The 22,971-nt window shown below is 39.1% G+C and overlaps 1 protein-coding gene across 1 annotated transcript in view; it reads left to right on the forward strand.

Moving 5' to 3' along the window:
• The first annotated feature begins 16,018 nt into the window (after positions 1–16,018).
• Positions 16,019–22,971, forward strand: part of LOC120536320 — a 29,645-nt gene continuing 22,692 nt past the window's right edge. Inside the window, exon 1 of the mRNA XM_039764643.1 lies at positions 16,019–16,209. Coding sequence (XP_039620577.1) covers positions 16,200–16,209 — 10 coding nt within the window. The 5' untranslated portion in view covers positions 16,019–16,199. The remainder of the gene's footprint in view (positions 16,210–22,971) is intronic.

Genomic DNA, 22,971 nt, shown 5'->3' on the forward strand with positions numbered 1-22,971 from the left:
CTTTCACAGAACAACATCTGACTTCCAACTCACAGACAGGACATGTCAGGACACCTCTGTGCAACCGGCTTTTAGCAGCCCCTGCGCGTGCCCGCGAGCTGGTCAGTCCCAAAGCTCTAAGCCGCCCCGAACAGATACGTAGCTGTAAGCTGCAACCTGTATGCCCCTGGAGCGCTGCTCAGCCACATGCCCGGAGCGCTGACACGGGTTTAGTCAGACCCTACTGACGCTGTGAAGCGCAACTGCCTTAACACAGTGCTGTGCTTTGAAAACCCATTACCCCTCCACCCCTGACTGATTCAGTCCAGGCGCGCGCATGCTTGTCAACAGCTGAGCGTAAGCCCCCCTTCTACTATCCCCATACGGTGGGCACACAGTTAACTTTTATAGATCCATCCGTCTTGGGAAAAACTAAAGGTTTTCATGATAACGTGCAAAACACAAGATAACTAGTTCCATATAAGCCCTTTAAAAATCACACAGTTAAATAAGATGCGACAGATCCCTTTTAAATCACGTTTGAGACATCTAAATGCTATATGAATTAATATATTTATAATTTGTATTTAAATCGATCTAAAACAATTCCTTCTTCTATCCAATAACCCCCATTTTAAGCCACCCATCATGAATAAAGTCGTTTAGTTTTTCTAAAACTTTGATTGTCTTAATCAGAATGGATCTCCGGGGTTAGAAAAAACGAATTAAAACACTCGGCCGCCTGAAGCATTTGTGTGTGTGGGGGAGCAGCTTTGATTCACACTTCAGCTGTTGGGACGGCTCAGGCCGTTTATGACCCTCAACCTCGGGGTCGAGCAAACCTTGGGAAAGGTGAAAACGGTCTTACGGAGAAACGTACAGCTGTTTAAAGAAATATACGGTTTACAATGGATTCTATTAAACAAAATCTGGACTTTTCTTCGTCCATTCAAAGGTGTTGTTTTTAAACACCGGACAACGGCCATTACACGGGTGTCCGGTTAAAATGATGGGCAAGCATCTGTTATTACAGATTACCGGGCACATTTCAAAAAGTACAGCTTTTTTGGGTATATAAATAAGTGTTCAGACCGGTCCATTACTCAGCAGGCCGTTAATACTGAAAGAGGAAACCGAATCTCGTCGGAAACATCAAGGATCACGATATGGCATATTTTTGATTATTATAGGCGCCAAACAAGTATGTTTTAGAAAACGGATGGATGAACCCTTATATTTTATTCTTACTATGAATAATTTCCAAGTTTATTCTCAAGTGCGTGCGTGCGCGCACTCGTGTGTAGGTGCATGAGCGCGCTCGTGTGTGCGTATAATATAAGATGCAGCATTTATATCCATCTATCTGCGTGTACGACGATTAATGTACAAATTCATAGGACTGAAGCAAACAATATTAGCTTTTTTCATACTGAAACGGGCTTTACAATCAAGTAGTTTTGTCTCGGTGTCTGAAAATTCAAGCAGAACCTCTTCTCTGAGAATATTCAGGCATGGTTTAAAAGCGCAGGCCGGTTGTGTATTCTGAGCTACGTACAGAAGGGTCCCGTTTGTGAAATGCGTAGGCCTACTCTTTCGAATCGGCTCACTGTAGCAGGGGAATCTCTGCCCCGGTCTGCATGTTTTTAATGGTCTGGGATATCGAAACATTTTAACTTTATAAACTCTCATTTGTTACAACCGGTTGGAGACAGCCTCCAATGATGAACGGGATCCAGGAGCATATATCGAAGCGAATGCTTAATAGACATAAGACAACTGTGTTTTCATTCATTTCGCTAAATGAAAAGTAATTATTTTAATACGGAATAGTAGCCCCCAAAGGCCGGGTGATTTTAGACGTGTGAGTAATATAATTAAGTTACTGTATTTTTAAAAGTAATCCCACACTGCACAAGACAGACAGATTCCACGCATGTTTTAGGATTTGCTGCGGACAGTGATGATTTTAACTTTTTCCTTAGCTCATTTCTATAACATAGGAGCAATTTGACAAAGGAAAACTCTGTAAATACACTTGTGCATTTAAACGGAGATTTAAGAAAGCAGGTTTCTACCTTAGACAGATTACTCACCTTATCCCAGTTTTGTTCGTGCATGTAAAAGCACTCACTGTTGTTACACTAGCACAAAATTGATATTTTCTGCCTACTCAAAAAACTAAAATTATTTCTATTAACACAGGTGATAACTGCAAAACATTTCACTATTTTTAATTAAAAAGTTAAAAACAGAAAAGCCCAATTATGATTTTTGTTTTGTCATGCTAGGGTGACACTTTTGCCCTTTATACTCTCTTATGTAGACCTTAACACATATTCTTACCAAAATAGTTCATCACTTCCCAATTCCTGTAACTTCAGGTAATTAGACAGAGCTCCATAACGGGCATGAGAAAAGTATTATAGGTCAGATACACAGAGCCATAAAACAAAAGCACTGAACGCCACACAACCTGGTATTGCTAGATGTATTTTGTTACCTGGAAAAAAAAACGAAACATTTTCAGTAGCCACGTAAAATGACCAGTTGCTTTAACATGAAAATAAAGCATCTAAAAGCATCTTTGTAAAGGTCCAATTTTAAAACATAAGAAAAATCCTTGTTTCCAAAAGAGTTCTGCCCATTTTTTCCAACAGTTTTCCTGAATGATCTTTAGAATCATCCTAGCCTTTCTGATTACATCCACCCAAACAAAGCATATAGCTTTAATTTCTGTACTCCTTTTAAATGATAATATCCAGTATAAAGCCCCTAAAGGAACTGGGTAGGAACTGGAGACATCTGATATCTTCTATCATATCTTTTTTTTTGCGAACAAAGTTTTCATAAGTTTTAATAGCACCCCCTAACGTTTTTTTGAAAGTAGACCACTAATACCAATATGTCCTTTTTTTAAAATTAATGATATACCATAGATGCATATTTTATTCTAACTACTTCACTTTTATCTAACTCAATATTTATTTTTCTAGTATCAGAATGTAGTTTAAGTTATTTTGTTTTGGGTTCAATAGATGTATTATTCTTTTTCTTTTTTTCACATCTTTGCGCCCCCTTTTTGTTACTTCGCGCCCCCTAGGGGGGCCATCCCCACAGTTTGAGAACTACGGTTGCAGGAAATTATTTGCAAAACACTCTGTGGCACTTCAAGCTAAATTAGATTTCCTCGGTTATTCAGTCGTCCATCGGTGTTCCATTTTTGTTATAAATTGTATTTAGTCTCTATTTACTAAACATTTTATGTTGAATAGAAAACAGTTATCTTGTTCAGGTTTTAATTTAAAATGCTTTGTATAATACAAAGTTTTAGAAGTTTCTATTAATGCTTGGTAACTGCCTTCCATTTTACATCAGTTATGAGCCCCTGAAAATAAGAATGGTTATGTATGGTATAGGAGCCGATGCTGTACACTACAGGGCCAATGATGAGGCTTATGCTGGACACCCTAGGACCCTAGCATGACAAAACAAAAATCATAATTGGACTTTTCTGTTTTTGACTTTTTAATTAAAAATAGTGAAATGTTTTGCAGTTATCACCTGTGTTAATAGAAATAATTTTAGTTTTTTGAGTAGACAGAAAATATCAATTTTGTGCTAGTGTAACAACAGTGAGTGCTTCTACATACACGAACAAAACTGGGATAAGGTGAGTAATCTGTCTAAGGTAGAAACCTGCTTTCTTAAATCTCCGTTTAAATGCACGAGTGTATTTACAGAGTTTTCCTTTGTCAAATTGCTCCTATGTTATAGAAATGAGCTGAGGAAAAAGTTAAAATCATCACTGTCCGCAGCAAATCCTAAAACACACGTGGAATCTGTCTGTCTTGTGCAGTGTGGGATTACTTTTAAAAATACAGTAACTTAATTATATTACTCACACGTCTAAAATCACCCGGCCTTTGGGGGCTACTATTCTGTATTAAAATAATTACTTTTCATTTAGCGAAATGAATGAAAACACAGTTGTCTTATGTCTATTAAGCATTCGCTTCGATATATGCTCCTGGATCCCGTTCATCATTGGAGGCTGTCTCCAACCGGTTGTAACAAATGAGAGTTTATAAAGTTAAAATGTTTCGATATCCCAGACCATTAAAAACATGCAGACCCCGGGGCAGAGATTCCCCTGCTACAGTGAGCCGATTCGAAAGAGTAGGCCTACGCATTTCACAAACGGGACCCTTCTGTACGTAGTTCAGAATACACAACCGGCCTGCGCTTTTAAACCATGCCTGAATATTCTCAGAGAAGAGGTTCTGTTTGAATTTTCAGACACCGAGACAAAAACTACTTGATTGTTTGCTTCAGTCCTATGAATTTGTACATTAATCGTCGTACACGCAGATAGATGGATATAAATGCTGCATCTTATATTATACGCACACACGAGCGCGCTCATGCACCTACACACGAGTGCGCGCACGCGCACTTGAGAATAAACTTGGAAATTATTCATAGTAAGGATAAAATATAAGGGTTCATCCATCCGTTTTCTAAAAACATACTTGTTTGGCGCCTATAATAATCAAAAATATGCCATATCGTGATCCTTGATGTTTCCGACGAGATTCGGTTTCCTCTTTCAGTATTAACGGCCTGCTGAGTAATGGACCGGTCTGAACACTTATTTATATACCCAAAAAAGCTGTACTTTTTGAAATGTGCCCGGTAATCTGTAATAACAGATGCTTGCCCATCATTTTAACCGGACACCCGTGTAATGGCCGTTGTCCGGTGTTTAAAAACAACACCTTTGAATGGACGAAGAAAAGTCCAGATTTTGTTTAATAGAATCCATTGTAAACCGTATATTTCTTTAAACAGCTGTACGTTTCTCCGTAAGACCGTTTTCACCTTTCCCAAGGTTTGCTCGACCCCGAGGTTGAGGGTCATAAACGGCCTGAGCCGTCCCAACAGCTGAAGTGTGAATCAAAGCTGCTCCCCCACACACACAAATGCTTCAGGCGGCCGAGTGTTTTAATTCGTTTTTTCTAACCCCGGAGATCCATTCTGATTAAGACAATCAAAGTTTTAGAAAAACTAAACGACTTTATTCATGATGGGTGGCTTAAAATGGGGGTTATTGGATAGAAGAAGGAATTGTTTTAGATCGATTTAAATACAAATTATAAATATATTAATTCATATAGCATTTAGATGTCTCAAACGTGATTTAAAAGGGATCTGTCGCATCTTATTTAACTGTGTGATTTTTAAAGGGCTTATATGGAACTAGTTATCTTGTGTTTTGCACGTTATCATGAAAACCTTTAGTTTTTCCCAAGACGGATGGATCTATAAAAGTTAACTGTGTGCCCACCGTATGGGGATAGTAGAAGGGGGGCTTACGCTCAGCTGTTGACAAGCATGCGCGCGCCTGGACTGAATCAGTCAGGGGTGGAGGGTAATGGGTTTTCAAAGCACAGCACTGTGTTAAGGCAGTTGCGCTTCACAGCGTCAGTAGGGTCTGACTAAACCCGTGTCAGCGCTCCGGGCATGTGGCTGAGCAGCGCTCCAGGGGCATACAGGTTGCAGCTTACAGCTACGTATCTGTTCCTGGCCGCGTAGAGCTTTGGGACTGACCAGCTCGCGGGCACGCGCAGGGGCTGCTAAAAGCCGGTTGCACAGAGGTGTCCTGACATGTCCTGTCTGTGAGTTGGAAGTCAGATGTTGTTCTGTGAAAGGATTTTCACTGAGATGGGAAGGAAAGGCTGTTTTGGCTTAGATAAAATACAAGGGTTTTACTAAAGATACAGCAACGATTAGAGAGATATTTTAAAAATAATAGTTACATACATACAAGGATTCTTACCCAAAGCAATATTGGCAGGAACGGCGACAAGTTAGATCAGTCCGGCCGGAGCGTGTGTGTGTGTATGTCCTCGGAAGAAGGGGGCCAGCCAACAGGTGGGGCTGTCTGGGTATGGATAGGAACATGCCTGAACTTGTCTTAGGAAGGGGGGGGCTGTGAAGTGGTTGGGGTGATGGGTTCAAGGGGCGGGGCTTAGGCAGACCTTGGGCATGTCTGGACTTGCCCTAGTGAGATGGGGCAGAACAGGTGGCCAAGCAGGGGGGTGGGGGGTTCAAGGGTGGGGCATCCATCAAGTACCCTTGACCGAAAGTAGGACCGAACAGGTGGTTGGGGGCGGGGGCAAGGAAGGGGGCAAACAAGTGGCTGAACAGGTGGTTGAGGGAGGGGACTTCCGGAAAGGTCATCAAAGGTCAACAAAACAACAGGTGGTTGTGGGGGAGGGACGTCCGGTCATCAATTAAAAAGGGGCGGGGCTTACTCTCATCAATCAAATTGAATTAAATTTTGACAGAACCCACCTGACATAGTACTACTGCCACTTACTGTAGATATACAGAGATGCTACTGTAATGGACTTTTACAGTATTACACTGTAATTTCATAATACAGTTTGATATTTTATTATTATTATACAATACTGTATTGTGAAATTACACTGCAATACTGTTCCTACAGCAGCATCTCTATAAATCTACAGTATGTGGCTGCCAACTCTGCTGCCAGTATTTTGCTGTAAAATTACAAGGAAAAATTTTACAGTGTAGGTTTTTGTATTACGACCTTTACCATCACGTGTGTGACTGTAATAGCATGTAATTTAATGATAGCCTCTAAAAATCAGGCATCTAACGAATGTAATATCACATGTGTAGATGTTTGAATTTCTTCATTAAAATGGTCCTCTCAGCTTCCAGTGAGTGATTTAGGAAAAGGGTGAAACCATAGATTGAGGCAGGAGACGGCCAATGGTGCCTGCTTCTGTAAGGCAAGTCTCTAAAAGAAAACCACATTAGACTTTGTGCTAGAAGTGATGTCAGTGAGAAGAACTCATCTGTTAACTAAAGAATGAATGTTTAATGGGCAACATTTTTATTAATAACACATATGTACACTCACTTATCCCTGCACTGAAAAGAGCTTCACCAATCTACTCCACAGCACCCAACTCGTCACCCACCTTCCATTCACATCTTGTACGCTCACGGGGGCTTAATGTGGGCTTTCATACAGGAGATAGCCGAGTCGCTGGACTGCAGAGCGATGTGGTGTCTAGTAGAGAGTGGCTGGCACCACACACCTAGCTTGTATTGCATACCTGGACAGTCGGGCGAGAAATAGATAGATGGCAGATAAAAAAATGTGTTTTACTTAAAGTCAAGAAAAACAGGATAAATTAAAAAGAACAGGCTGAAGGCCATGAACTGATACTCTAACAGGAACAGGCAAAAATATCCAAAAGTGGGACTCAATGAAAGACTTTGGCAAAGACATTTAAATAAAATTCCTGGGCAGAGTGTCTTTGCCAAACTGCCAGTTTTATTTACCCCGCCCCTCCCATTCTGTAAGTGCACTGTAACAGACAGTGATGGGAGGAGCCAAACACCGTAATTAGGTTAAGGGAGTGGTGAGGGGGCGGAGCCACATCCACATCCAGAGAGGAATAAAACTGGAACTAATGATACAAGTGCTCAGCAGTCACTAATGCTGTTCACCCAGCACCATTAATTATTCAACATCTTTTGGAGCTGCATACAAAGGTAAGAATATTATAATCAAATTTAGCACTTTCAGGGTATAGTCTGTATGTAGTTTTTGTTTTTATTATGATATATTGGCCTAACTTCTTTGCCCAAGGCAGCTTAAAGGATTAGTATACTTTGCAGGTTTTTTTTGGCACAGACGTAACACAGCCAGGTTAGGCGACTTGGTTTCAGTTCCACAGTCAGACAAGAATCGAACCAGAAATGTTGGGGTTTAAAGTCCAATGAATTAGCCACTACACCATACTGCCTTTATAGTCAAGGATTCGTGATTCCATTATCCAACTTGAAAAATATAGATCACTGTTGCAGGGAATTAAATGTTATTCCTGTTCTAACCTCACAAGGGATAGTAAAGAAAAAGAGATTAGGAGAATTGTAGTTAGAGAATGGGCAAAAGATCAAACTCATTGAGCATCAAAACCGAAACAAGAGCTGATAAACTAAAAAAAAAAACAACGTGATCCAGGAACTGAGCTAAAAAACTATTCTTTTCCTTCTTTCACAGTGAAACAAGGGCTTAGCCATCAAACTTGGTTACCCCGACATTTCCAAAGACCAATCTTTAAACCGTCGCTTTGATGACGAGTCCAAAAAGGAGGAAGAGACAAAGGGCTCTAAAACAGCAGTGTTAATAGGGGAAACAAAATGGTGTCACTGCAAAATGATGTGCTTCTTAATGAAGCTGGATACACCGTTTTTTGATTTTATATAATAAATCCTTCCGCATGGAAGACAAAATACATTTATAAAGATTCAACATTGCAACAAGTCCATCAACCTCAAGCATGGCAGAACAGACCCCAATGCCAATGTAGATGAAGCCAAAGTACAGAGCATTTAAAGAATCAGGTTTGGCATTAAATGTCTCCAGACCTGCCATTGCACAGATCAGATTATAAGAATATGTGCGTCCTTGTAGTCCTGCTGACCACCAGGCAGCTAATGTCTTTTAAAAGTCTGTTTACGATGTAACAATTTGTTGTAAAATGTTTAGGTTCTCTGTAAAATAGGAGGCCCTCCTTTAACCACACGTTCATTTTACAGAATGAATCAATGCTTTACTTATTGATTTCCTAGAAGAGATCATGTTAAAAATTTTTTTGTAAATCATCCCTAGAATTAATGTAGGAAAGACGTATATATTTCATATTAGGTAGGAGTAGCAATGGGTATTGTGCAGTGACGTGCGGTGAGGTTCATGGCTGGTGACTCCTTCAGAGTCAGATTTTCAAATATATGAACCCAAAAGAATAGCTTATTCACTCTTCAGTTGGCAGCCAGCCTGAACATTAACTACTGGTTATGTTTCATATCTCATCAGCATTCTTTACACACATACAGAGGTAAGGTACATATTTGGCTGACAAAGAAGGTTACATTTATAACAGAGAGAGACAGCAGAGAGAGCGCATTTGTTCCGCACCCTCCATGTGTTCTAACTTTGCCATTGCAATTCCACAATTCATACTCATTCAATACAAATGAAAGTATAAAGTGGTGTACAAAAAAAAAACAATTTCAATTTAAACCTTAATTGAAATATTTTGTTGTTTTTAAAAGCTTTTAATTCTGATGCTTTCATCGATTTTAATACAGACTGTTCAACAAAAGGATAACAAGAAAAACAAAAGAATATTTTATTTAAGGTCAAAATTAAGTTTTTAAATATTGGATTGTTTCTTTTCTTAGTCTGATCCCATTTTTTATAAAATTGAAAACCGTTTATGGTCTTACCATTACTTGTAAATGAAGTCCATGCACATATCCTTCTCCATGAAAATCTCCGTGAAATTCTTGTGAAAGTCCTCCTTATTTTCCTTTTGTTTTAAAAATCTTAATCTTCCATTTTGGCAGTCAGTCGGGATAAAAAATTAAAAATTAACGGACCACTGCTGTGCACTTGACTTTCTGATATCGCTAACTTATTGACGCCTCTGCGTAGAAGAACAGCAGCAACGAGCACCTGTTGGGCTCACATGTGCCCCCTTTGGTGTGGCACGGTACTGTCTGCCTCACCTTGTGCTTTTTCACTGTGGTTTTATGTCCATTCAGCAAGACTAAATATGTCACACATGTTCATTAAAGATATTAGCCAGACTGTGGAAAGTCAGGGTGTATAATAAATGTGTTTGGAAACATTATTTTGGTGACATACAGAGAGACAAAAACAGGCACGTGCCAATCGCACACATTAACCCCATCAGTGTGTTAGGAGAGTGCAATCCAAGGTGAAGCGAGGCTTGTCGCTCTGCACCTCACGTTTCTCCTAGGAAATGCGCTAAATCAACAAATTTTGACCATAAAAAAGATTTTAAATTATTGGAATCATACAGAAAACAAATTTATAACACAGACCAGTGGACACATTTATTTTATGTTATCATTATTAGTTTTTTTACATTTCATGATGATAGGTGAGGCTGTCTCCCTTGATTGTGCGTCCCTGGTATTGTGATTCACTTTACTGAATCGATCCTTTTGAACTACACGTTTGACTCATTTTTAGAATTAATGCTGGCGTGTATGTAAAGTCCATGGGTCCCTTCTGATCACCTCATAAATATATAATTAAATAATTCATACATTATTTTATATGTATATGTGCATGTATGTATAATTAATTACCTGAATATACAACAACATTTATTTTTCTAGCACATTTTCATGCACACAATGTAGCTCAAAGTGCTTTGCAAGACGTCAAAGAGAAAGTTACATGAGAAATGCAATCATGAATAGGCAACAATATTAAAAAATAAGTAACATAAGAAAAAGGTAAGGTCAGTTGACTGGATGGATGGAAAAAACAACACAAAAAAACTCCAATTAGGCTGGAGAAAAAAAAATCTGCAGGGGTTCCAAGGCTAAAGACCATTGAGCCCCCACTGGGCATTTTACCAAACATAAATGTTCTTAAATCAATCCTGTTTGTTTCCAGGCTTCACATGATAGGATTTGATAAAGAGGGTCTCGTGGACAGCTGAAACACCCACCTTCAATCCATCGATGCAGGGGGTCGCATGGTGCCTTGATCTGGTAGCGGTGGAGCAGATCGCCATCACAGAAAAGCCAGAAAAGAATAGTAGAGATTAGTAAAGATTGTGGATCCCTAAAGTATACAACAATTTTATGCCTATATAGTCTATTAGGAATGCAACTAAAATGTAGCAATGAAAAAGCAAAATTAAAATAATGGGTTTTTATCCAATTTTTTAAGAAAAATGTTCCACAGTATTAGCCTGGTGAATTTCTATTGGAATAATATTCCAGAATTTAGGTGCATAACAGCAAAAGGCCATTAGACAAACCAAGGTCACAACTTAAAGTTTAAGAGGACCAACATTCAGAAATAAAGGACAGAGCTAGAGTATTTAAGGCTTTATAAATAATTGGTAGAATTCAATTCTCTACTACATGGGTAACCAATGTAACAACGCCAAAACTGGTGTGATGTGCTCAAATTTTCTTTTTCTAGCTAAGATTCTGGCTGCTGCATTCTGCACTAATTGCAGCTGATTGATTTCTTTCTTAGGTAGTTAGGAGTGCATTACGTAATCTAGTCAATTAAAAACAGAAGTGTGAACTAATTTTCCAGTGTCTTGTAAAGTTATAAGTGGTCTAATTGCTATATTGCATAAGTGAAAAAATGCAAAAATCAGGTTAATACGAAGTCAGAGTTAATGATTAAACCCTAAATTGCTTACTGGTTCAATTTTAAACCTAAGGGATCATGTTTGTTTCTAATACCCTTGCTGTTTCCATGTTTGACAATTTTTGATAGATAGATAGATAGATAGATAGATAGTGGGAATTTGGGTTTTTACTGAAGCTCTTTAAATAAATACATAAATAGATAGAATGAATTAACACACACACACACACTATATGGTCTGAACACACAACAGAATGACTAAAAAGCAAGAAAATTAAAAAGAAAGAAAACTTCTGACTTGACAATCATAAGATGTACCATATAGTTTTTATAACAACACAAAATCCTGTGTACTAAAGATGCATAGTTAAAATAAAATGTGTGACTCATTCTTGGGTAATGCTTGTTCGCAAATTAAATGAACGAGAATTGTGGGGCTCATTCTCAAACAATGATTCAGTTCAGGCTCAAAAGAAGCGGTACATAATGCATGTCCAGTGCAATGAGCTGCAAAAAAAGTCCCAGAGAATAAAATTGTCATTTAAAAAAAAAAAAGACTGTTCAAACAATGAACTATAAAGGAACCAATTTACAAAGGAATTTACAGGACTCTTAAGGCAGTTGAACCACCTAATGTAGATTTACAATTTACATCCAAAGCATCCTTTCTTGTGGACTAATAATTGATGACCCAAATTCATTCATACATTCTTTCTGCGTTATAGTACTAATTTATAATTTTAATGACTCTGTTTTGTTATCTAAGGAATTTATGGTGCTTTTATATACAAAATAGTCAGTTTACAACTTAATAGTAAATGAAAACAGACACAGTCAGAGATTGTACAGATACATCCAGAACCAAAGATTCTGGACTGAGCCATCAAACACGGGAATATCTAGCCAATCACATATGTGTAATGGCACATGTCCTGAAATCCAACGTGTGGTTTTAACATAAATAATGGCTCATCTAAAGGACTGAAAGAGAAGGACTTGGAAGCAATGTCAGAGATCAAGGCACATCAGAAAAAGAGAGAGAAACCATTTAATTAGGATGTTGAAAAGCATGACTCATGCATCACTCTGATTGTTGAATCAAAAAGTTACCCAGGACAACATCTACCCTTGACATTTTATGTGTATATATACATACTGTATATCCTGACCTTTGTTGTCTATTTATTTTCATTTACATTTTCTACTATTGGTATTATTATCTATACTAATAAAAGGCAAAGCCCTCACTGACTGACTGACTGACTGACTGACTCATCACTAATTCTCCAACTTCCCGTGTAGGTAAAAGGCTGAAATTTGGCAGGCTTATTCCTTACAGCTTACTTACAAAAGTTAGGCAGGATTCATTTCGAAATTCTATGCATAACGGTCATAACTGGAACCTACTTATGTACATATATACAGCAATAGCCTGCAGCTCGGTCGCCGTGTGAGGTGGAGTTGCGTCCCTCATCGTCACAGCTCTCACGTAATTGAGTGCCTGCCCATATCCGTCAGCAGCAATCCAATAGACACGCTGCCACTAAATATTCGCGGGTGAAGGACTGTGCTTATGCAAACAAAGATGAGATGGCCAGGGATAGACTAGTGTTTGGCACAAACTCAGCGAAAGTGCGAGAGAAACTTTTAAGTGCCGGGTCTTAGCTAACATTAAATAAAGCCGTGGACATCGCAAGATTGCACGAGATAGCACAAGCACAGCTGAGAACCTTCGATGCATGTACTCCGAGCGGCTCACGTGAACTGACTGTGAACGCAGTACGCAGAGAACAAGGAAGAGCTCCAAAGAGCGCTGAACAAAAAACGCATTACACAATTGAGAAGGCAGCAAAAGAATATGAAGCGAGTGACGCATACAAACATATTCATAAGTGTAGCTACTGTGGAAACAAAGCACGGTGTAAACCTTAAGTTTAAATTAAGTTCATAGACACGCTGCCGCTGGCGTTTGTCATGCCTACAACGAATATGATATTCGCAAGATACAAGTTTAATGAGAAGACATGAGGTATAAGCGAGACATTTGATCACTTTGTAACGGAGTTAAAATTGCTGATGAGGGACTGTGCTTATGCAAACGAAGATGAGATGGTCAGGGATAGACTAGTGTTTGGCACAAACTCAGCAAAAGTGCGAGAGAAACTTTTTTACGTTCATAGACAAGCTGCCGCTAAATATTTTCTGGCAAATCCACAACTTAATACCGGGAATGCCTGTTGAACATCTTAGATTCACGAGTACCGATTTAGGTGGTGAACACTTCGATGAATGACACCTGTTATCTTTACAACGGTTGACAACGAAGATGAGATGGTCAGGGATAGACTAGACAAACATGGAATGTAACTTGAACACAACACATCCTCCAAATACGAACCTGATTGAAAGAAATAATGATAATCAAATCCTTGATGACAGCAACACTCATAACAGTCACAAAACAATTACATTGACAATCAGGTTACGTTATTTTAAAATGTTTCCTTTTCTTTTTCATAACTTCTTTAATACACTACTTCTCTGCTGTGAAGCACGGGTATTTTGCTAGTACTTTAATAAATGCCATGTTGCTTTTACGTTTCTATGTTTTGCCTTTATTTAGAGTGATTGAGTTAATAAAGTAATTATTAGGCCACCTGGTGCATGGGAGATTACTAATTTCTTATCCTTGCAGGATTTATCACTGCTGAGAGGTCTCACCTCAATGGGAAGAACAAATATACAACCAAAAGGTTTATGAGCCTTCATGTGTAGTGAGTGCCAGAGATAGTAAGTCCATTTGTGGAGTACTGAGGAGTGACAGGCATTTCGGGCTCTATAAGTATACATACTTATGTAGTCTGAAATTGTACAGTGTGACTGACGGCTGGTGTCACTCATATAATATGGTGTGAATAGGATCTTTGTGAACTATTCTGGTAAAAAGGAAACAAGGACCCATCTTTCCAATTCTGGGAGCAGATAATGCCCTGTATTGGTCAGAAGACATCTTATCTTCCTGCATAGCCTCACTTACCTTCTGTACATTTGCATGGTATTGGAGAACATCTTGATTAGCAGAAATGTTTGGTACAGGATGTAGACAAGGGCACCAAAAAGGGCAGTAAGAGAAAGCCATTAAACCCCACACTGGCCCTGTAGATCCAAATACTGTATACATTTGCAAGAGGATGGATCTATCTATCTATCTATCTATCTATCTATCTATCTATCTATCTATCTATCTATCTATCTATCTATCTATCTATCTATCTACATGAGTCAAATCTACATGCACAATATCCATGTCATGAATTAATAAAAATGATGGTGGGCCCCCGTGGTAATTGCTCGTTCGCTTTAATTGTTATATAGGAGAGTAAATACCAGCTGTCTGCTCACACACTCCACTAGTTTGTTGTTTTGCTCAGGTCTTTTCTGTGTTATAAATGGGATTATTAGAAAATACTGTTAATCAGATTATTTCCAAGAGTAGGAATGGAGGGAAAAGAAAAAACAAAAACAAAAAAAAAAAACAAAAAACAAAAAGAAAACTCAAGTAAAATTATCTTTTTTCTTTTAAATGAGATCTTTATTATTTAATAACTTATGTACATGTTCGTTAAAAATGTATACATTTTCCTACCCTACATATTTGGTGGTGAGGTCCCATCGGATGTTTGACTTTTTTTCTTATTTTTTCCTGCCTTTCTTTTAATTTGGTGAATTTTCGTAGATTTTTGCACTGGCCATCATTATCAATGCTTAGTTGAACTGTACTTCATTCTGTTTGCTGAGTTGATATAAATTTTAAACTATATATTACAAAACATATTTAATATTTTATCTGCTTTCATAAGCTTTGGAAAAATATGCAGGTGTAGAAATGTTTACATTAGTCTTTTTAACGATTGTAAAATGGAAATAACAATGTCTGTGAAAGCACACATTATTTTTTTTTTTGAATTGTATTTTTTTTAACTACTTGCTTTGAAATGCTATAAGTGTTTTGTATTAGATTCAATTATAATATTTTGCAATTATCTATTCTATCTATCTATCTATCTATCTATCTATCTATCTATCTATCTATCTATCTATCTATCTATCTATCTATCATATAGTACCTTTTTCTATCTATCTATCTATCTATCTATCTATCTATCTATCTATCTATCTATCTATCTATCTATCTATCTATCTATCTATCTATACAGGCAGTACCTGATTATAAAATCCAAATGCAGGAGTTATGTGGCCGCAGCGATGCTGCCTACCATGCCACCAAGTGTAGAATTTCATACCTTTTATTACAAAGTGTGATACAATCATTTTCAGATGCATTCATTAAATCGACACACTTATTTAAAATCAATGCTATTTCTATAGCATAAAAAACACAAACATTCATTGTGGATGTCAGAAAAAATGTGTAATGTCACGCTTGGGGGGGGGGTCATCATACTTCTCAAAGACCAGTGCAAGAATTTTAATAAACCAAGAACAGAATCCAGACTTTCCATTTCCCCGTCTCTCAATTGTAGAGAATGTGCTCCGATGTGCCTGGAGAGTGGGATGACGAAGCAAAAGAAGTAAACCGGCTCAGGTAGGAGGCGGTGGAGTTGCACTGCTGTCACATTTTTGGCAGCGTATTGAAATACTTTCAAGCACAGTTACTTCACATACCTGGGCTGTGTGTCAGCGCAGGCTCATTTACATATTGCATGGAGAGATTCCACAGCACATATAATCTCACAAACTCCTGGCACCGTTTAGACCAGGTCTATTTTTATGGACTAGCACCTGCATCTTCAGTTTTCTCTGTTTTCATTGTCGGTTGCACTTGACTTTGCTCCTCTAATATGACAAAGTCACTCTTGGAATTTACGTTAGGCTAACCCAATGGACAGCTCTGCTTCAGCTCATCCTTGGATCTGTGAAATTGGCATTCTATATTTTCTGCAAGATCATGAATTCAGGTAATGCATGACAAAGGAGAATGCTTGGTTAAGTGTGTGTTATGATCGGCTCACGACGAAGTGCATGATATAAGGTAAAAGATTAACTGCTGGTTGGGTTGATCAAAATAAGTGAAGGGAAATTCAAGTCTGATCTCTGGATAAACCAGTCATGCTGGGTTAGGGTTAAGTGATAGACTTGCTGGGTTGCTTTTGAGAGAAGGTACTGAAGGCACTATCCTGTCATGTCAGTCAGTGGCACAGAGTTGAATGCCGGGGACTCAAGCCCAGGTTGTTTTAATATTTTGAGTGTGCCTCATCTGTTGCAGACTAACATCTGTTGCCATTCAGTCTGTCCCACCAGATGGACAGCAGTAGCTCAGACACCATTTGTATGAGATCTGAAGTGCCAGTCTGTCAGTTTGCGCCGTCCAATACCACATGCCAAGTTTAGTTACGGCTACGAGTAGCAGTAGTGGTTTACAGTTTCAGAGTTTTCAGGGTTCAAATCTCACTCTGGACATTACCTGTGCCGAGTCTGCATGTTCTCCGGTTGTCTGACTGGAATTTCGTTGGGTCTGTGTGAACCATCTCAACTGTCTCACACTTGGATAACTTCCCGTTTATCTACCTCCTTCCCTGGAGAGTGTTCGCTGAGCGCCGTGTCACTTTCACCTTTGCAAAGACATAAAAACTTCTGAGGATGGTGCCGTTTCTCTGTCCACTACAAATTAGACTAGGGCACTCTTGCATGTCTTATTGATGTGTTTGCACCGAGAAAAAGAGCTAAAGTGAATAAATACAAAATACTCGGCAACGCTTCTGCATGTAAATCCCCTGCATGTTGTGAAATGTGATCTTAAAGATTGACCTAATTTGAATACTGACAGTAAGACAACAGGCCGGGACCTGTAAGTGGTTTCTGTTTTGGATTGAATAAACCAAAGCCATGCCAATACATCCTTTGAAGTCAGTGGTCTGAGGGATCTTTTTTCGACTATAGAAGTGCCAACTGGGTATTTACAGGCAACTGAAGCAAACACTGCTCTGAGCACACACACCTCGATGGATCAGGTGTGCCAGGAGGGATGCCCACCTCGTAGCCGTGAAAGATTGACCATTGTGCCCCGTGTAGAGGATTACTTGTGTTCTGTTTTGTGTGATGTATTTCCCCCATTTTTTTTTGAAGTTCCCTGTAAGGGTTTATCGTCTGCCCCCCTCTATCTGTCTCTGTCTATTGCAAACCCCAAAAGGGTTCTTCTGCCCACCATTCACTCGGGTTGCAACTGATTCTGTCTGCTTAGTCATACTTATATGACATGTTAATATGCCAGGAAATGGATGTGGCCAGGAAGCCGTACAATGCTCTGATTCAGTCAGGATAGATGATTGTGGGCAGCCTTCCCATAATTAGGTATACAGACAATAATGTGTGGAATAAAAAGACAAGTTGGTGCATCAGAACTTCCCCTTTGAAGTGTCTCAGCCACTCGTCTGCATTCTGGGCAGTTGAGACAGGGTGACCTGTGACAATACATTCATTGAAGATAGAAGAACCATGATGGCACAATTGAGCAGTAGTTAGTGCTGCTACATCACAGCTCCAGGAACGTGGCTTCCATGAATCTTGTGTTCTCCCAATGTCTGTATGGGCTTTCTCTGTGGACATTGGTCAGAAATGGATCCCAGGACCCTAAAGCTTATAGCAGAGCTACTTAAAATGTCCTACATCTCCCAGCAGCCCCGCCAGTATTACGTTATTGGGCAGCACTGGGGGGCTCAATAGCTGCTGGGAAGAAGACTGAGGAGGAAAAAGGAACCTAAGAGATGCCAGGGGGATCACCATCATCTGTTTGTTAATACGCGTCATGCACACAAATGAATTATGACTTGACCTCCTTGGATTACAGTTTATATGGTAACCTTAACGCAAAGAAGCTGACGCACTACAACACGTTTGTGATGGCTTATGGGTAGTTTGAGCACACACTGCTCAGTGCTCTGCCGTTAGTCTAGTTGAAGCCAAGATCAAACGAACATGGAGGTTCCGTTGTGGAATTGCACCATTGTTTTTAATAACTCGCCAAAGTGAGATTTTTTTGGGCAGACCTGTTGAAGGATGTTGACTTGTGTAGATCAGTAAGTTGTTTGGTTGTCCAGACTAAGTCATCAAGCAGTATGGCTTGTGCAAATCCATAGCTGATATCACAACATAATCCATCAGTCTTCTTTGATGAATGCATTCGCCCTGTTGGCATGGGTTTGTGTACGTGATGTTGATGGCTGACCAGAACGAGCTTTGCCGGTTACACTTGTTCTTCCAGCTTTTAACCTTTCTTCATAAACGTTTTCGATGGGTCCTGCTGTTTTTCATTTCTATACTGAGCCATCATCCTTAGGTGAATCTCAGCAGATATTATGTGATGTTTTCAAGGTAAGATGAGGTCTCTAGCTACTGTTTAGAGGTGATCCTTCTGTGATCTGGCCATTTTTACTAATCTGGTCCTGCTCAGATAAGTGAAGGTCTACATGTAGCCTGGTCCTACATCAGTCCAGTTTGAGTTCAGTCACATAGTGTTGGTTCTTCAAGACAAGAGGATGGATGGCCATGAGATCTAAACAAACAGCTGCTCTTTGTAGGATTCATTTTGTCACAGCTTTGTAAATGACAACAAAAGCAGGATGGACATTGCACACACTATAAATTTCCAAGATGAAGAGGTTAACTTTGTAACCATTATGATCCATTGTTATGTTAATGATAAAGGAGGAGAATTCATTCATTTTCTGAAGCCACTTATTCCAACATAGCATCACCAGGTGCTGAAGCCTATAATGGTAAACAGCATCCATTTTAGAGAACACACACACTCACCCCCTCACTCACTAATTTGAGGTTTCCAAGTAACCTGATGTCTTGAAAAGAAAAGCAAAAAGACAGGAAGAGCTCATAACACTTCACATCATTCTTTTTAGTTATGTTTTGTAAACTTTAGCTCTTTGTGCTCGTTACTTTTGCTTGTTCAGCCTAAGGTGTTAAAATTCCTCACATTTTGTGATCCACCACAAGATTCATGAATCAATCAATTACAAAGTGCTTTAACAGACACAGCATAACACACTCTTCGGCAATGCAGATGAAAAGATAATAAGGATGCCAAGGTGAATCCCACGGATCTCTGGTAAACGTACATGCTGTTTGTTCTGTTGTCAAAATAATAGGGGAGATAAGAACAATCATCAAATAACAGACAGATGAGTAGAGTCAGCACCATTTTCACTTTCAGAGAATCGCATACCCTGCACACAAATGGTAGAAAAGAAATACAAATGAATTGAAAAGGTAAGACTTCAGGTAACACTTTAGTTTAGGTGCTGCAAAAAATAACCTATTTGTCATACAGCATGTAATAAAGACTTCTTTGGTCTTAATAACACTTACAAATCATCGGTAAAGTGGGTTTTATCACTTGCGGACGCTAGGGGTCACTGTTGCCCCTAAAACCTATCAGACAGACACACAGGACACCAGGTAAAATCACTAAGAAGTAATTTATTCATTCTTTTCTTCTTACAGTGCCCTGCAAGCACCACAGACTCAATAAACAATCGCAATATTCTCTTTCTCCTCCACACCACCCAGTAAGCTTCATCCACCTCCACCTGACCGTGGCTCCTCTGCTTGGTGTTCTGCAGTCCTTTATATATTCCCTGACCCATAAATGGTTCTGTTCTTCCTTCCATGTGATTTGCCATACGTCCGGGTCAGAAAGAGAATTCAAGCTCTTTAATCAGCCCGGAAGTACTTCTGGGTTTCCTTCTAGTACTTCCAGTCTAGGCGACAATCTTGTCTCTCATTTTTGTTTTGCAGCACCCCCTGGAGGCACCCACATCACCCAAAAGGGCTGAGAACTCCAAATACCAGGATGTCCTGTGGGAAATCCAGGGCACCTCTACATTCCAGGGGAGCTGCCACCTGGCATCTTGGGAGGGGTTGTCCAAAAAAAGCTGCCTTCCCCCATCCTTCCATCTCAGAGGTGTCCCAGCCAAATTGAGCTGCCGGCCATCTGTTACACACTCCATAGGGATTAAAAATCAGTAAAGGGATCTCCTCAATATCTTTTTAGTTTCTTCATGACAATAATGAGATCAGAAAGAAATGAAATGGCAACATTGTTTTTTGTCTCCTACTTCTCAGGCTTGTCACCTGAATACTTTACCCCAGTATTCTCACAAGGGTCTCCGCTTGAGTTTCAGGGGAGATCTCAGCAAAGTCACACAAGGGGCTCAAATTTTTCAAATAGTGTCTTGACATTTTTACTTTCTCGTATAGAAAATACAGTAATCATGACAAAATCAAGATTTCGATGAATCTTGACGTTTTAAACCTTCCCGAGTCTGAAAATACTGTTTTTTGGAATTACGTCTGTCTGTGTGTGTGTGTGTGTGTGCAAACACAATAACTCAAAAATGCAATAAGATAGATGGATGAAATGTGGCATGTGGTTCTTACACCAAAATTGCAGCTCTGTATTAACTTTTGGGCCAAGTATATCAACCGGAAGTAGTAGTTTACCTTAACACATACTCGATTTTACTTTTTATTCATGCAGCTGCAGAGTCTGATTCAGCTTTACTTTTATAATAATTGTTCGATATATTATTAATTTGGTTTGATTTGATTTGTTGTTGTTGGTTATTTAATGTACATAATGTAAAAATATAATCATTGTCTTACGGTTTACACTTCAAATATCCATATCTGAGTATACGAGAACGTCTAGGGGAGACCACTCACGATTTTTTATTTGTAATTTGAAAGTATTTGCATCATGTGCTCAGTAATATACAGTAAAATGTAAAACACTTTACTAGGATTACAAATCTGCAGTCCTTACTTCGGAATGACACTATTAGTTGCTCTAATTTTTGTTGGGCTCCAGTTAGGTCAGACTCATTCTGGAACAAAAGGGTAGCATAGTGGTTTAGACTTTGGCATTCAACATTTGAAGTTGGGGATTGAAATCCCACTTCTGACACCACTATGTGACCATGAGCAAGTCACTTCACCTGTCTGTGCTCCAATTTAGCAAAACAAAAGAAATTGAACCAATCACATGTCAAATGTTGTAAGTCACCGGGATAAAGGCATCAGTCCAATAATAAGTAAAAAAAAATGTGAAGTCATGAAAGAGATTTAAACACAACCAGAAAGAAATCTCACAAAGTAAAACATGCTTTTTTCAAGCCAAATTCTCAATTTTGATTCTCTTTATCGTAAATTCTCAATTTGGATTCTCTTTATCTTAGTTGTATCTCATGTCCCTTTTTTGTCTAAAGGAATTTGAGGAGAAACAAACATCTTTGACAATGTTCCTTCTTGAATGAAACATAAATGAGAATCTCTGTGAAGTCTCATGATACTGTTTACGTGGTAACGTTAACACAAAGAAGCTGACGCAATACAACACGTTTGCAATGGGACATGGGTAGTTTGAACGAGCACTGTGCAGAGCTCTGCCGTTAGTCTAGTTGAAGCCAAGGTCAAATGAACATGGAAGCTCTGCTGTGGGATTGCACCATTGTTGAATAACTCTCCATAGTGAGATTTCTTTGGACAGTGGGAGTGAAACCTGTTGAAGGATGTTGACTTGTACAGATCAGTAAGCTGTTCAGTTGTCCAGACTAAGTCATCATGCACTATGGCATGTGCAGATCCATAGCTGATATCACAACGTAATCCATCGGTCTTCTCTGATGAAGGCATTCACCATGTTGGAGTGGGCTTGTGTGCGTGATGTTGATGGCTGACCAAATCGAGCTTCGCTGGTTACACTTGTTCTTCTTGCTTTCAACCTTTCGTCCCGTTCATAAACTTTTCATTGGGTCCTGCTCTTTTCACTTCTGTACTGAGCCATCATCCTTTGGTGAATCTCAGCAGATATTATTTGATGTTTTCAAGGTAAGATGAGTTCTTTAGCTACCGTTTAGTGGTGATCTTTCTGTGATCTGGCCATTTTTACTAATCAGGCCCTACTCAGCTAAGTGAAGGTCTACTTGTAGCCTGGTCCTAAATCAGGCCATTTTGACGTCAGTCCTGTAGTGTTGGTTCTTCTAGATAAGAGGACAGATGGCCATGAGATCAAAACAAATAGTTGCTCTTTGTAGAATTCCTTTTGTCACACCTTTGTAAGTAACAACAAAAACAGGATGGACATTGTACGCACTATACATTTCCAAGATGAAGAGATTAACTTTGTAACCATTACAATCCACTTTTCCTATGTAGTGTGGCGTGTTAGGAGCCTTTAGCATGCTGGTAAAGTTACTTACGAATATTAACAATTCCCAGATCTTATACTGAATCGTGCAATTTTCAGAGAAATATGCCCCACTTAACCCTTAACTACTCACACCATTTCTCATCTCATCAGTACTTGCGCGGTGTACTTTATGCACCCGTGTTAAAATAGCTAGTTATATGAGTGCTGTGAAGTTGAAATATACTATAAAATATTGCAATCATTTTAAATGTTTTTAATGTAATTCAATACCATATTACTGAATAGTATGACACAGTCTAGGATTACCTGAAAATAAACCTGATTCACTTCTCCATTGCTCTTTCGTCGCCGATCACACTTTCATCCTCTGCAGGACGTACACACGGATCACATTTCACTTCAGTTCTCAAATGTCCTTTGCAGACAAAGTCATTGCAAGAAGAACATCTCATCGTTGTCATAATACGTAAGTGCCTGTGCAGTGTACCAAATGCACCAT

The sequence above is a fragment of the Polypterus senegalus genome, chromosome 10 (assembly GCF_016835505.1).
Source record: "Polypterus senegalus isolate Bchr_013 chromosome 10, ASM1683550v1, whole genome shotgun sequence".
Taxonomy (NCBI): domain Eukaryota; kingdom Metazoa; phylum Chordata; class Cladistia; order Polypteriformes; family Polypteridae; genus Polypterus; species Polypterus senegalus.